This window comes from Pan paniscus, chromosome 11, assembly GCF_029289425.2.
Source record: "Pan paniscus chromosome 11, NHGRI_mPanPan1-v2.0_pri, whole genome shotgun sequence".
Taxonomy (NCBI): Eukaryota; Metazoa; Chordata; class Mammalia; order Primates; family Hominidae; genus Pan; species Pan paniscus.
Window position 1 is genome coordinate 77,460,318 of NC_073260.2, and position 16,700 is coordinate 77,477,017.

At 46.3% G+C, this 16,700-nt stretch overlaps 1 protein-coding gene across 2 annotated transcripts in view; it reads left to right on the top strand.

Annotated features, from left to right (window-relative positions):
• Positions 1–16,700, top strand: part of PSAT1 (phosphoserine aminotransferase 1) — a 33,335-nt gene that overhangs the window by 3,577 nt on the left and 13,058 nt on the right. For both annotated transcript variants that reach the window (XM_003811450.5, XM_055091926.2), the window contains exons 2-6: positions 517–577; positions 1,872–1,941; positions 4,645–4,850; positions 6,222–6,394; positions 8,320–8,489. In XM_003811450.5, the coding sequence (XP_003811498.4) occupies positions 517–577; positions 1,872–1,941; positions 4,645–4,850; positions 6,222–6,394; positions 8,320–8,489 (680 nt within the window). The remainder of the gene's footprint in view (positions 1–516; positions 578–1,871; positions 1,942–4,644; positions 4,851–6,221; positions 6,395–8,319; positions 8,490–16,700) is intronic.

A 16,700-nucleotide genomic window follows, 5' to 3' on the forward strand; every position in this document is an offset into this window, starting at 1 on the left:
AACAATTATCAACATTGTGCCAGTCTTGTTGCAGCACCCTGGGACGAATCTTATTCACAGCAGGCTCTTCCTTCTTCCTGCCCACCCCACGCTTCCCAGTCTAGCACCTTAGACCAAAAGAGATCGGAAAATTGAGTTACCTGTATAATCTGGGCATAATTTTTTTATCGTTGTCCCTTTAACCCAGAACTTTATGCATTCTTTACTTTAGCTTTAGGAGAGTGGTGAATGAGATTTGTGAAGGGGACATTTTCTAGGGAATCAGTAAATTCGGGCCTTTGGAAAAAGTGTATCAACATCAGTCACATTGCCTAATTTCATGCTTACCTTGTGTGTAAGTTGCATAATCGCTGGCTTTGTGGACATGGGAAGGAAGGAGACTGGCTGTGGGTGGGGATGGATGCCTGGGGACCTCACTGTAGACCCTTCCTTGTCCCCTTGTCAGGTTTGTATGTGCAGAGGGAAAGCAGTGCAGAACATATTTAAATAACCCTATTTTCCTTTATTTTTTTCTAGGTGTTGTTAGAGATACAAAAGGAATTATTAGACTACAAAGGAGTTGGCATTAGTGTTCTTGGTAAGATTTACTTTTGAATTCTGTGAATGTCCATGTTTCAAAGGAAGCTTTTTTTTTTTTTTTTTTTTTTTTTAGAGGCAGGGTCCTGCTCTGTCACCCAGGCTGGAGTACAGTGGCGTGATCATAGTTCACTGCAGCCTCCAACTCCTGGGCTCAAGTGACCCTCCTGCCTCAGCATCCTGAGTAGCTAGGACTATAGGTACACATCACCACACCTGGCTAATTTTTTTTAAATGTTTAAAACATTTTTTAAAGATCCCATGAGATGGGATCTCACTTTGTTGCCCAGGCTGATCTGAAACTCGTGGCCTGAAGCCATCCTCCCACATTGGCCTCCCAAAGTTTTGGGATTACAGGCTTGAGCCACTGAGCCCTGGCCCAAAGGGAACTAATTTAAATGCATCAAATATAGAATTACAGGGCCTATAGGGTCTTCCTATAGGCCTTTATAGATACATTTTTAAACTTTAATAGCTTGGGTTGCATGTCTGATAGAAACCATTTTGAAAATAGCATAAATGCTGGTGAGAGGTTCTGACATCTCAGCTTACCCTGTCATAATTGGTTTTTGCTAATCATAGGATTTAGGATCAGAAGATACTGTATATTTGCATAACAGTGCCTCCAAACATTTATAATATTGCTTTACATTCAATTTACAGTTTTTATTATACTTAAATACAACCTCATTAAAGTTTAAAAGTACATAAGCCTTTTATGAAGACCTCGCACATTGATAATCTTATTAAGTTTCCCCTATATTTTTTGGGAAGAGGACCTCTGCATTCTAAAACTTATTTTCTTTTATTTTTGGTGGTTCTGAAGACTGCATGGTATTAAGAGACCATAGGGTTAACTATATTGCTTATTTCTGTTAAATTTTGTTCCTGTTGGTTTGGGACATATACTTAGATTTCTGTGAAGTGAGATCACAGCACGGAATTTTGTGCTCCAGACCTAAAGGGCAACTGTTGCACATGGATTCCTGTTTGTGAGAAAGAGATGGTAAGAAGAATCACAGAGAGCATCACGGAGTGATGAATTAATAAATAGCTTGCTCAATGAATGTACCACTTGAAAAATCCTTCTGCCATGACTATAAAGCTAAAATGTTTGCAATTTGAAAATCAGTTTGTATGGTCCCCTAAACTAAGTGAGCCTTGGCCCACAATTTGAATGCAGAATAACTGAAATTTCCCTGTATTGTTGTTTACTTGCAAATTTCGTAGGTATTTCTGTTCATTTGGTTTTGAGCTGGAATTTTTGTTATTGTTGTTTATCTTTCCTTTCACAGAAATGAGTCACAGGTCATCAGATTTTGCCAAGATTATTAACAATACAGAGAATCTTGTGCGGGAATTGCTGTAAGTTTTAAAAAGACCAAATCATGTTACTTTTGTTAGATACTTCCTAAATCTGGATGTCTTCCAGTATTTTCTACACTCTATTGTTTGTTCAGAATATTTCATAATTTAAAATAATCCTTGTAAGATTCTCTCCAATTCACTATTAGTACCTAATGCTTTTTGTTTGTTCCCCATCCCGTGTTTATACGTTTTTGTTTTTATTTTATGTGATATTTCCAAAGATTTGAAATCGTGTCTAGCAAAGATTTTTCAGCACTGTGGCAGTTAAACTGGCATGAAAGAGATGTAAATGACAAAGAAATGGTCATCTTTGTCAGCATAATTGACTATAAACTAGTTCAGGTGTTCTCGAAGTTTGAGTCTCATACGATTTGTCAGAGTCACCTGGTTAGGGGGAATATTAAAAAATTCAAGTGGGGCCGGACAAGGTGGCTCATGCCTGTAATCCCAGCACTTTGGGAGGCCGAGGCGGGTGGATCGTGAGATCAGGAGATCAAGACCATGCTGGCTACCACGGTGAAACCCCATCTACTAAAAATACAAAAAAAGAAAAAATTAGCTGGGCATGGTGGCGCATACCTGTATTCCCAGCTATTCGGGAGGCTGAGGCAGGAGAATCGCTTGAACCAGGGAGGCGGAGTTTGCAGTGAGCCGAGATCGTGCCACTGCACTCCAGCTTAGGTGACAAAGCAAGACTCCGTCTCAAAAAAAAAAAAAAAAAAAAAATCAAGTGGCGGGCACCACTTAGCCCTGCTGAATCAGAATCTCTGGAGAGACGTTATTTTTAACAGGCTCTTTGGATAATTGTAAGAGTTCTGAACTGTAGGAACTGCTGCTTAGACGAAATCTCCTGGGTTATCTGTACTGCCTTTCCTATCCAGAGAATCCCTTATTCTTAAATAGATTGCTATTTAAAGGAGAGATTTTTATATATTATATAAACATGTTCACATAAACCTACGAATATAGCAAGTTTGAAAGCATACCATTTTTTTTTCCTGCTCACAGAAATAATGCACATTTATGGTAGGAAAAACACTGTAGCTCACAACTAAACTGAAATTAACTTTAACCCCACTAATCAGGGATAATCACTAATATGTTAGGACCCATTCTTGCATTATTACATTAACAAAATTGGAATTATACTGATTATTTCAAGTTTTCTTTTTCAAATTGCTTGATAAAATGATTCAGATGGGGCAGGCTTGGTGATATTTCTGTGAGGAGCCGTAGACGCTAATTGCAATGTGAATGTTCAGAGCTGGTAGCCATCTGCTTGGCTTCTCTCGTCCATTGGCCTGCTGAGTATCATGTCACATTCATAGGACAATCCTGTCCTTCATGGAGTGGGTATTTGAAACATTAGCCTGGGAGAGATGGCATTTGACCACATGGCTATGAACTTCCTCTGACTGGGGTCCCAGTTCAATTTAAGGGCCTATCTTTTCTTCTCCTAACCTGGTTCCTACCTTGTATACCTGTACCTAGACCTCGGCCTGGTTTCTTTCCATCTAATTATTGGCCTTGTTAACTGCCCTGCATCTGAATAATGTGAACCTGGAACTCTGTCTTGGGTTATCAGTCTTCCCAGCTGCTAAGAACCTCATGGCCAGAGTCTCCTAAGACCTGCTGGTTGCTTGCTATCCTACTAAGCACTGAATATAGGCCATACATCTTTCAGGACAAGATATTTACACTTCTACCACCCCATTCCCCAAGACCCTGCCACATTGCCCTGCCCTTTATTAATTTACCTCTGTATCTTTGCTGGAGCTCTGTTTCCTGGCCATCTGGCTTCCGTACACCTATTCCCAGGCTCTGACCTTACTCAATGGCTTGGGTCCAGTTTCCATGGCCTTGTCCTTTTGGAGCTGGGCTTATTTCTACTGCCTGTAGCCATTCTCATCATTATCTTACTTTTTCATCCTGGAGTCAAAGAATTTTGCTTTTTATTTTGATGTATAATAGATACATGATTTCATGGGTAGGCCTAAAACATTATCGAAACCCCCTGCCCAACATCCACCTGGTTCATAGCATGGTGCATAACACAGGATTATTGGTTGCAAGTTATAGGACCCCCAACTCACTGGCTTAAGTAAAAAAGAAATGTATTATCTCACCTAACAGATAAATGCAGGAGAATTTAGGTGCTTCTAAATGACTGCAGGAAGGTGATTTTCCCCCATCTTCTGGCTCTGCTTTCTTATGTGTTCTCTGCATTGGGTGGCCACCATTTGTTGCAGGATTAGCTCCTACAAGTTTCTTCTTTCCCTCAATAGAAACAGCTTTCCTTACCTAGAAGTTTGAGTAAAGGTCTCAGTACCAAATTCCATTGGCCAGCCTGGGGCAGGTACTCATCCCCTTGAGCCAGGGTTGACTACAGTTGAACCATGTCGACTGAGAGTGGCAGAGGGGTAATTTCCTAAAGGAACATCAGGCTGTTGTCACTAAGAAGAGGAGGAAGAGCTTCAGGTCAAACAGTAACCCTAGGCTTTCAACACAGTCTCCAGTAAATAGTTGTCCAAGGATTGCATAAATAAATGAGTGAATTAGGGAAGACAAAGTAGTATTGGAACATTACCATATTTCTTGTAGTAAATCCACCCAAGTTAAAGCACTTGGTAGAGCATCACTTGTTCTCAATCTTTGACCACATGAGTTTATGTATTTACTGTTACCTGTGCTTCTGCCCAGAGCTGTTCCAGACAACTATAAGGTGATTTTTCTGCAAGGAGGTGGGTGCGGCCAGTTCAGTGCTGTCCCCTTAAACCTCATTGGCTTGAAAGCAGGAAGGTGTGCGGACTATGTGGTGACAGGAGCTTGGTCAGCTAAGGCCGCAGAAGAAGCCAAGAAGTTTGGGACTATAAATATCGTTCACCCTAAACTTGGGAGTTATACAAGTAAGTTCTGGGAGCTGAGCTGGGTGGTGACATGCTCAATGGTGGGTTACCCCAACCCAGGGCAATCTGTAGTTTTCAATTATTTTCTCCCCTTGACAGTTGTTAGTTCATTACCATTTAGATTGGGTGGCTGTACTAGCTAAGACTAGAGCCTATGCATACTCTTACTTTATTTTATTTTCTATTTTTTTTCTAGACAGAGTTTTGCTTTGTCACCCAGGCTGGAGTGCAGTGGCGCAATCTCAGCTCACTGCAACCTCCGCCTCCCAGGTTCAGGCGATTCTCCTGCCTCAGCCTCCCAAGTAGCTGGGATTACAGGTGCTGGCCACCACGCCTGGCTAATTTTTGTGTTTTTAGTAGAGACAGAGTTTAACCATGTTGGCCAGGCTGCTTTTGAACTCCTGACCTCAGGTGATCCGCCTGCCTCGGCCTCCCAGAGTGCTGGGATTACAGGCGTGAGCCACTGTGCCTGGCCTATGCATACTCTTCTTGCAGAAGCTAGTCAGTAGTTAGTAGTAGTTTTTCAGCTAATTAGCTGAAAAAGTCCAGGGGCTGGTTTGGCTTTAGATATGGCTTGATCAGGGGCCCCAACAATGTCTCCAGGACCTGGTGGCTCCACAGGCAGAAAAAGCTGTCCCTTTCTTGAAAGGTGGCTGCAGCTGCTCCTGACCTTATATTCTCCCAAGTTTCAATGCCTTTATGGAGCATTCCCAGTAATGGTCTCATGTCCTGTGCCCCATTCTGAATCAGTCCCTGTGGCCATGCCTGAGTTGCATTCTACCTCTGGGCTGTGGGTTTCATTGGCTCCCCTGGAACTACATGGGCTGAGAGTAGGTGAGGGCTGGGGTTGCAAGAAGAAGCTACTAGTCCAATGGATGTAGGATAGATGGATACTGGGTGACAAGTAAAAACTCAGATATCTCCCATGCCTTTTGAAAAAATTTACTTTATTTTATTTTGTTGAGACAGAGTCTTTCTATGTTGCCCAGGTTGGAGTACAGTGGCTCTTCACAGGCAGGATCATAGCACACTGTAGCCTCCAGCTCCTGGGCTCAAGTGATCCTCCCACCTTAGCCTCCTAAATATCTGGGACTATGGGCACATACCACCATGCCCACCTTCCCATGCCATTTTTGAAGATGATTTGTTCCCAGTAAAAGTCAAAAGGTTGGATCGCTCATCCTCTCAGGATGTTGGTAATGATGGTAACAAAGGATGAGGCTGGGAGGGTGCTTTCACTCGTGCAACACTTTGGAGTCAGTTAGTCTTTCCCTGCTAGGGGAGGCCTGTCAGTCTCCTGGTTGACTCCCATCTATGTAAGGAAAGAGGAGAGTGAAAAGTGCAAAGTCTCAAACTTGTCTTCTGTGATAGAAATTCCAGATCCAAGCACCTGGAACCTCAACCCAGATGCCTCCTACGTGTATTATTGCGCAAATGAGACGGTGCATGGTGTGGAGTTTGACTTTATACCCGATGTCAAGGGAGCAGTACTGGTTTGTGACATGTCCTCAAACTTCCTGTCCAAGCCAGTGGATGTTTCCAAGGTAGAGTATAAAAGGCAGGGTGGGGGGAACCCACTGACTCGGTTTCTGCAGGGACATTTTAATATATACAAGAGCGGGAAGAACCATGGGTGTTTGAGGCCTGCAGAACCCCTGAGCCAGTGCAGCTGCCAGTGAGCAGGCTGCCAGGTGCGAATTCCCAGCTGTTGCAGTGCCTGAGTCCTGCTGTTCCCAGCCTCGTGGTGATGTTTGCCTCACAGGGTCCCACTCGAGTCCTTGGGGAACTACCTGCTTTTGAGAGTGGTTCTTAGAAACGTGTTTGGTCAACAGATGGGGAGAGACTTGTCTTCAAGAGCAGATGCAGATTATCCCGAGCCCAGGGGACCTATGTGAGGGAGCTTCCCCTTGCCTGGTACCCACCTCCAAAAGCATCAACAGGATACCGTTTTATGAGTGGCTTGCCAAGGCAGTGCAGTGGGACCTGCGCTGTAGGTACATGCCCCAGGGGGCGATGTGGGTAAAGAATCTAAGAACAACAGTTGAACTGACTGAGTGGTATTCTCCCTTTTTAATTGGGATAAAATATAACAAATTTTACCATTTAATATAAAATATACCATTTTAACCATTTTTAAGTATACTGGTCAGTGGCATTGAGAGCATTCACATTGTTGTGCAGGCATCACCACCATCCATCTCCAGAACTTTTACATCTTCCCAAATGAAATCTGTACATTAAACACTAACTCCCTCTCTCCCCACCGTCCAGCCCCTGGCAGTCTCCATTCTAGTTTCTGTCTCTGTGAATTTGACTACTCTAGGTATCTCTAGAAGTGAATCATGTACTATTTGTCCTTTTGTGTCTGGCTTATTGCACTTAGCAGAATGTCTTCAAGGTTCTATTGCACTTAGCAGAATGTCTTCAAGGTTCGCCCATGTTGTACTGTGTGTCAGAACTTCCTTTCTTTTTAAAGGCTGAATAGTAATTGTTTAGATATACTGTATTTGGTTTATGGTCTGCTTTTTATTATCGCCAGGCACTGGCAATTTTAAATAACTATAAATTACTTTCCCCCACCCCCAACTTCCTGCCAACGCTCAATTTTCCTAAGGGTTTCGTGGAGAGAGGCATGGGAGAGGGTTCTGTAACTTGCACAACAGAATTACCTAAAGTACCTTTAAGCCTTTGTTTTCTATAATTTCTTCTCCCTCAAGCAGCTTGTCCCATCCCTTCTCTTTGTCATAGCAGTCCCTTTCTCAGCACCTTCTGACTGTTCTTTCATACAGATGTAAATAGATTAAAAAATCTGTTTTGGCCAGGTGCAGTGGCTCAGGCCTGTAATCCCAGCACTTTGGGAGGCCGAGGAGGGTGGATCATGAGATCAGGAGTTCAAGACCAGCCTGGCCAACATGGTGAAACCCCATCTTTACTAAAAATACAAAAATTCGCTGGGCATGGTGGCACACGCTGTAATCCCAGCAACTCGGCAGGCTGAGGCAGGAAAATTGCTTGAACCCGGGAGGCAGAGGCTGCAGTGAGCCGAGATTGCGCCACTGCACTCCAGCCTGGGTGCCAGAGCAAGACTCCGTCTCAAAAGAAAAAAAAATGTTTCTTCTCTTGGTAACCAGGGAGAGTTAGAGGCCCCACTTTAAAGACTCCTTTCTACTTTGGGGGTAGAAAGGAGGTGTGCAGAGCGAATGTGAATATGTGCCAGGACTTCGCAGTGATGGGCTTGGGTTAGCCCCATCCAGGTGGGGACCAGGCTGACGGATCATCCTCAGGCTTTGGAACTCTGAGTATGGGTTTGCTGTCCACATGGAGATTGCTTTAGAACATGAACTGCTCCCTACACAGGATAGAGTCATTTCCTTAAAAAAATTGTGCTTCGGGAAGAGTTGGGAAGTTTGCATACATGTATGAAAAATGGCCAAATCCTTCTTAAGCAGCATGTCTTTCTCTTTTTAAGTTTGGTGTGATTTTTGCTGGTGCCCAGAAGAATGTTGGCTCTGCTGGGGTCACCGTGGTGATTGTCCGTGATGACCTGCTGGGGTTTGCCCTCCGAGAGTGCCCCTCGGTCCTGGAATACAAGGTGCAGGCTGGAAACAGCTCCTTGTACAACACGCCTCCATGTTTCAGGTAACTCTGGGAGTCAGTCTTGTGGACCCAGGGAGGGGTCTCACTATTTTTCATCAAAGCGGAGGTTACATTTTAAAATAAAACATGTAAGCCTGGGCGCGGTGGCTCACGCCTGTAATCTTAGCAATTTGGGAGGCTGAGGTGGATGGACCACTTGAGGTCAGGAGCTAGAGACCAGCCTGACCAACATGGTGAAACCCTGTCTTTACCAAAAATACAAAATTATCCAGGCGTGGTGGCACATGCCTATAATCCCAGCTACTAAGCAGGCTGAGGCAGGAGAATCTCTTGAACCTGGGAGGTGGAGATTGCAGTGAGCTGAGATGGCACCATTGCACTCCAGCCTGGGTGACAGAGGGAGACTCCATCTCAAAATAAATAAATAAATAAGCAAACAAACAAACAAATAATAAGTAAAATAAAGCAAAGCATGTTTCCAGGAGCCGGTGATCAAATGCCCCAGATATCCTATCAGATTCTCTGCCCAGCTCACCTCTCCCTCTGCACCCTCTCTTTACCATTTGATCAGCTTTTCCTCTTGTTCTTTTCTGGGGATGTTGTTTTTTGTTTGGTCTTGGTAATCCAGGATCCGGTGGTTCACCATTAACCCAAAAGCTCTCTATACATGAGGTGCTGTGGCCTGCATCTCAAACAGCCAGTGCAGCTTTGGAGAAGAACTTTCAAAAGCTGGGCCTCCCCTGCCTTCATTTCTTTCTCTGTCGGGCCTGCGGGAAGCTGGCTGCCTGACAGAACATACTGGCTTAAATACCTTTCTGGGTTTTGTTGTTGTTGTTTTTTGAGACGGAGTCTCGCTCTATTGCCAGCCTGGAGTGCAGTGGCACGATCTCGGCTCACTGCAACCTCCACCTCCCAGGTTCAAGCGATTCTCCTGCCTCAGCCTCCCGAGTAGCTGGGATTACAGGCACGTGCCACCACACCCAGCTAATTTTTGTATTTTTAGTAGAGATGGAGTTTCACCATGTTGGTCAGGCTGCTCTTGAACTCCTGACCTCAGGTTATCCGCCGGCTTTGGCCTCCTAAAGCGTTGGGATTACAGGCATGAGCCACCACAACCGGCCATCTTTCTGTATTTTAGCCTAATCTGAAGGGGTCCTTTTAGCCTGGCTCTCATTCGCTGAGTGGGGGCTGCGTTGCAGCACTTCAGGAAGAGCAAGGTTGCTCTGCCTCAGGATCCTATAACTCCCAAACTTGGGTATTTTGAGAAAATCTTCATGGCTCTTAAGATTTACAATTGCCTAAGGAGTCTAGTATTTACTAGCTGTGTGACCTTAGGCAAGTCACTTAACGTGTCTGTGTGGTAGGTTCTAGAAGTAATAGTAGTACCCCTTTCACTGGGTTGCTGTGAAGATTAACATACATATAAATAAATCTGTGTATATATATAAAAATTTTAAATTTTGCACTGAGTACCTGGTACTTGGTGATTGATAAATATTAGCTGCTATATTATTATTGTTATTGTGAGTTCTCAGAGCCTCAGCAGGAGCAGACACAAGGGAAGAGCTGGAGTTTGTAGATTTAACTTTCCAGGGCCACTATGATGCAGAACGGTGATGCTTTATGTGTATGACCGTTTAATCCTCCCAACCACCCTAGTAGGTAGCCAGTGTTATGATCATGATTCCCATTTTGCAAGTGAGGAAGCCAAGGTCATATTTTAGGAAGTGGCCTGGCTGGGGTGTGAACGCAGGCCATCTGACTCTAGATCCTGGGTATGTACATTCTGCCATTAGTGCTCTCTCTTCACCAGCAAAAGGATGAGTGTGGATTTGCATGTGTTTGCAGGATTCTGCCTTAGGAGAATAGTTCACTGTTGGAGTCCAGCTCTTCCCTCAACAGGATTTTCTTGTCTTCCTGGAAGTTCTCTTAAAGGAGCGTAGGAAAGAGGAGGCTCAGGTTGGTGCAGTTAGTGGTTCCATCTGGGCCAGGATTTTGTCAGAGCTTCCCCTCCTCCAGGTGCTGCTTAGGGAAAATGTCTTCTACATAATTTACTATGGAAAGGAAAGAGTTTTTTTTTTGTTTTTTGTTTTTTTTTTTGACAGAATCTCGCTCTGTTGCCCAGGGTGGAGTGCAGTGGCGTGATCTCAGCTCGCTGCAACCTCCGCCTCCCGGGTTCAAGCAATTCTGTCTCAGCCTCCCGAGTAGCTGGGACTACAGGCGCCTGCCACCATGCCTGGCTACTTTTCGTATTTTTAGTAGAGACGGGGTTCCACCATGTTGGCCAGGCTGCTCTCAAACTCCTGACCTCAGGTGATCCACCCGCCTCGGGCTCCCAGAGTGTTGGGATTACAGGTGTGAGCCACCGCCGGAATTTTTTTCAATGTTAGAATTCTGGTGAAAATTCTGCTGGGTTTCTGCTTGGTCACACGATGCAGAGCAGCAGCTCCTCACATTGTGTCTCCCACTTTCCTCAGGGGAGTGTTCTGGGATGCACTCTCCTGGTCACCTCTAAACCCTACTGTCTTTTACCTTGGTTGAAATGTTTCTAAAATGCATGGTAGGGATGGGAGTGGGGCTGAGTCTTACCTCCCACTCGCCTGTCTTACCTCTGGGGAAGCACCAGTGGTCACTGGCCAACTGGGACACAAGAACTGGGCAGGCTGAGCGGTGAGGGTGCAGCTGGGGACCTCAAGTGCTGGCCTCCTGGAGAAGGGGCCGAGATGCCAGGCTGCACATGGCAGGTAGAGGTACGGGAGGCTGTCCTTACCTGTTTGGAGATGGGGCCAGGGCCTGCCTTGCAGCTAGAGGAGGCTTTCAGAGGAGCCCAAGACCATCACCCATTTCAGAAGTGAGAAGGTGGGAGGGGCAGGGAAAGAGTGCTGTTCCTGAACTGTCCCACAGCCTGTAGGCCAGCAAGTTGCGATCAGGGTACAGCTTGGGGCAGGGCAGACAGTCACTCTCTGGTACCTTCTTCAAGGGTTACCTTGAAGAGCATTTTTTAAAAAAGGAATGAACACGGCCGGGCGCGGTGGCTCACGCCTGTAATCCCAGCACTTTGGGAGGCCAAGGCAAGTGGATCACAAGGTCAGGAAATTGAGACCAGCCGGACCAACATGGTGAAACCCCGTCTCTACTAAAAATACAAGAATTAGCCGGGCATGGTGGCGGGTGCCTGTAGTCCCAGCTACTCAGGAGGCTGAGGCAGGAGAATCCCTTGAACCTGGGAGGCAGAAGTTGCAGTGAGCCGAGATCAAGCCAGTGCACTCCAGCCTGGGTGACAGAGTGAGACTGTCTCAAAACAAAAACAAAAACAAAAACAAAACAAAACAAAAACCATGCAAGGTTAGAAAATCATTGCTCACCCAATGAGAACAAGCTGCAAATGGAGACATCAAGATGTGTGCAAAATCCCCTCCCCAGTCTGTGATGTGAGGCTGATGGGGTACCTGGAGCCCTTTAGAACTTTGTATCACATAGTAGAGTTCTTGAAAAGGCCTCACTTTTGAAAAGATGCCTTTTTTTTTTTCCCCACAGAGTCTAATGACCATAGGCCCTGGGAACTTTGATTTAATTGTGCTGGATAAAACTGCCTTCAAATCGTTGCTCTGTAGCCCTGAGTGATGAACTAGAGTGGAATAAAGAACACACTGCTGTTCTCTTTAACCCTTCAGTAGAACAAACTAACCCCAATTAGTGCATAGAGAAAAAGATCCCTAAACTTCCCTTCTGACTGCACAAAATATTTTTTACTTACCATGACTAACTGAATACACAAGCATACGTTTGTTTTAGCTGCAGTATGAGGTGAAGTAACTAATAAAAATACAAAACAAATAGACCATTAATCTTAGGCCACCTGTTAAAAGAATGAGAACAGGCCAGGCGCAGTGGCTCACATCTGTAATCCCAGCACTTTGGGAGGTCGAGGCGGGTGGATCACCTGAGGTCGGGAGTTCGAGACCACCCTGACCAACATGGACAAACCCCGTCTCTACTAAAAATACAAAAATTAGCCAGGCATGGTGGCACATGCCTGTAATCCAAGCTACTCGGGAGGCTGAAGCAGGAGAATCGCTTGAATCCAGGGGGCAGAAGTTGCAGTGAGCCAAGATTGTGCCATTGCACTCCAGCCTGGGCAATAAGAGCAAAACTCCATCTCAAAAATAATAATAATAATAAATAAATAAAAGAATGGGAGCATGCAAATTAAGTTTGTGGGCCTGTTTGGAAGGCTTCACTGGTCCCAGACTACCTTCTCCCAGTGGGATGGGGATGCCTGGAATCCTGGAATTCACAGAGGGGTGTGTAGTGGAGCCAGTTTTGGGAGCTTTCCTCTGGGAAAAGTGCTCAACTCGGTGGCTACATTCACCGATTCCTGAGAAAACTGTGCCATAACATCAACTTCAGAACCTCATCTGCAGAGCTGGAGTCTTAGAACAGCCAGGGAGAGTTTTCCAGGGGACTTTCTGGTGTCCTTTTCTAAGCCCTGGTGCACAGGGACTATTTTGTATTGCTTTAAAAAATTTATAACAGTGATATACTCTTAGGCTGGGTGTGGTGGCTCACGCCTGTAATCCCAGCACTTCAGGAGGCCAAGGCGGGCAGATCACCTGAGGTCAGGAGTTCGAGACCAGCCTGGCCAACATGGTGAAACCCTGTGACTACTAAAAATACAAAAATTAGCCGGGCGTAGTGGCGTGCACCTGTAATCCCAGCTACTCTGGAAGCTGAGGCGGGAGATCACTTGAACCTGGGAGGCGGAAGTTGCAGTGAGCTGAGATCGTGCCACTGCACTCCAGCCGGGGTGACAGCAAAACTCTGCCTCAAAAAACAAACAAACAAAGAAACAAACAAACAAACAGTAACATACTCTTAGCAAAGACTTGCAAGTGGGCAGAGTCACCAGAGTAGCCACTGTTCACTACTTGCTTTGTATCCTAACAGACCCTTATCTGGGCATAAGCAAATATACAGAGTCATATATTTAATCATGCAAATGGAACTTGAACTTTACCATACAAATTGTTCTGTGAATTCTATTTTTCCACTCCACAATATACCATGAGCATTCTGCTATGTCAGCTCAAATGCCTATTTTTATTTTTTACTTTTAAATTTTATTTTTGTTAGAGACAGGGTCTTGCTCTGTTGTCCAGGCTGGAGTGCAGCAGTGTGATGATAGCTCTCAGAAACTGCAAACTCCTGGGCTCAAGTGATCCTCCCACCTCAGCCTCCTAAGTAGCTAGGACTACAGGCAAGTGCCACCATGCCTGGCTACATTAAAAAAAAAATTTATGGCGACAGGGTCTCAATATGTTGTCCAGGCTGGTCTCAAACTCCTGGCCTCAAGCTATCCTCCCACACTGGCCGCCCAAAGTGTTGGGATTACAGGCATGAGCCACCACACCTGGCCCTTTTTTGTTTTAAAATATATATGGTGTCCTGTAGAATGGACATACCTCGATTTATTTAATCATTTAATAGGCAGAGTTAGGAACCCTATCCTGTGTGTTTGCAGGTGGCATTTTAGAAATGAAGGCATAAGTCTTAAAAATGTCACACTGGTAGTGGGAAGAATTGAGACCACTCTATAAGCTGTGTAAGCATTTTAGAGCCCTTGTGTTTTCAAGATTTTAGATGGTATGGGAGTTGAAACATGAGTTAATAAAGAACTGGAAGCCACGAGAGTCTTGTGTTAAGTAGAGCCGCAGGGGCTAGACATCAGTGCTCTGCAGAGGGCTGGGTGGGAGGGGAGGCAGGACCTCCTATCCCAGGGATGTCTTCAGTCTTCAGGACAGCTTGCTTGCTTCTGAGTTGTCCGCCTCTTATTGAGGCTTCATAGAGCCAAGTTATGGGTGCTGGCTCCAGGCAGCCCCTAAAAGTGGGTGAGCTTTCTGCTGGCCTTGCCTCCTCAGATCCCATTAAGAAAGCCAGAGAGCATGGGCGGCGAGTGTGAGCACAGCAGTCAGCTAGGGGTTCAGGCGTCGGTACTGAGGTCTGGCTAGGACGGTGGACCTGACATGGGCCTTGCTGCACTTTGGATTTAGAGAAACCAAATCCACAGTGCAGCAAGGGCCCATGTCAGCTTTGAAACCCTGGGCTAACACAGAGCTGCAGGCAAAAGGGAAGCTTGGTCACCTGGAAGTATTGTTGGTGACCTGGACTCTGCTTGGATTCAATCACATGGCAGGGTGTGTTTCTGTGGTTCTGTGTGGAGGTGGGGGGTGAACAGGCTGCAGGTGTGGGAGAGGAGCAGTTGGAAGTGAAGTGGGAATTGCAGAGCATCTGATGAACAGAGGCCTGGGCAGCCTCGTGTCTGGAATGCACACCCACGTGCATGTGTGCTGTGTGCTGGACTTGGCCACTGTGACTGGTGTGTGGTGATAGCTCTGCAGTCCCACTCGCAGGGGAGCTAGTGGCTGGAGCCTTGCAGCCCCTGGCAAAGCAGAGGGCCTGGATACTTGTGGGAAGAGCTTGCATTCTTGGAGTCAGACAGGCTAGAGTTGGAGTCCTGGCTTTAAGCTGCTTGCCAGATGACTTGAGGCAAAGTTAAGCTCTCTGAGCCTCAGTTTCCTCATCTGGAAAATGGGATGACGGTGGCTCTAACCCGAGGATTATTGTGATCAATAAAGATAGGCTGAGGCCACAGTAGACTTCAGGAAGTACTCATTCCCTTCTCTTACTTTCTCTCTTCTGTCTCTTTTGTCCCTCTGACTTATTGGACGTTAGCCAGAGAGCTACCGCTGAGGCTGTGGATATTCTCAGGGGCTGTTTCCTCTTCCTCCCTGCCTTCCCTTTCTGCCAGCAGCCACTCTTGCTCTTTCTTCCCAGTGCTGTCTGGGGAGGTAGGCTGGGGAAGCTTCAGGAGAGGTTGTTGGATGTTTGTGGCTGCTGGCTGCTCCCTGCCTAAGGCCCCTCTGGGCAGCCCGGTGTTGGCTTTTGCCAACATGAGCTGGCATGAGCCACCGCACCCAGGCCTTGGGTCCCACTTGAGACAGTGAATGAGCCAGTTGGTATAGGGGGCTTCCCTGTGACAAGCTGCTGACTGTTAGAGCATTTTCCAGACCCCATAATGTCCCCTCCTGTTAATAAAGGAGGAAGCAGCTGGGTATCCCCACCCTAGATCTTAGCTGAGCATTGACTCCCAGTAAATTTTTGCACAATTCCCATAGGGGATCTTTGATTCACACCTCTGGAGAGGGCATAGTTGGCAGCTGACCTCCAGACTCCCAGCTCAAGGGAGATGGTGTCTTCCCTGGGCGACCTCTCCTCCTGTGCCCTGAGCTTTTACTGAGTACACGTGGAGCCTTTAGCACCTTCTTAAGGAGAGGGCTTTTCAGACTGGGGAAAACCATGCACCGCTCCTCAGTGTTTCATATTTTCAGCTTAAGTTTGAAGGGACTACTGACTGCCATTTGTGTGGCCCACCTGCCACGTGCCAGGCCCTGTGCTAAGCATTGGTCTGGCAGGAAGAAGTTGAAATACTTGGTTCAGAAAGGGATGGTCCTGAGCTGCGGGAAGGGCCCAGGTGCAGCTGGACTTCCTGGAACCAGGGACACAAATCCTCCTCCATCTGCTCTCCACTTCTGATCCTGGCTTCTCTCAGCGGGAATGTTGGCTTCATTTTCAGATGGGCCTTCTTCAGATGTTTCCTAGAAACATGATCCCCTAGGGCTCTCATCTCCTGTCTCACAGTTGCACTAATATTCTGCCGCTTTTTCTGCTCTCCCCACTCTTTCTCCCCACACCCAATTCAGAAAATCTCAGGGAAGGCCCTGATTGGCCCAGTTAGCTCCTATGCCGAACTCTGAGACCAGGGAGCCAGGGGCCTTGCTGGACCTGCATACTGGCTGGAGGGTGGAGTTGGGAAGAGCAGGGTGGATAAAATGCCAGGTGTCCACCACAGGTAGGTGGATCTCCCGGTTCCAGATGGGAAAACCGAGGTGACAAATTCTGGGTAGTCTGTTAGTGAGTGGCTGCCCTACAATGGGAGTCAGGACTGGGAGGGGGAGCCCATCCTTTTAACCCCTCAGCCACAGTGCTCTCTGCTGGCTGGAAGGCACTGTGCTAAGGCTGTGGGTAGAAAAGATGAACAGCGTGGGCTTCTAGCCTTCCAAGACCACAGAGGCCAAACAACAGGCACACAGAAACTTAAAAGAGCAAGTGGAAAAAAACTATGCAGGTAATATGGGCAAGGCGCTCTGGGAGTTCAGGAAGTGAAGAGCTCGCTCTGGGTAGGGGTGGGATTGG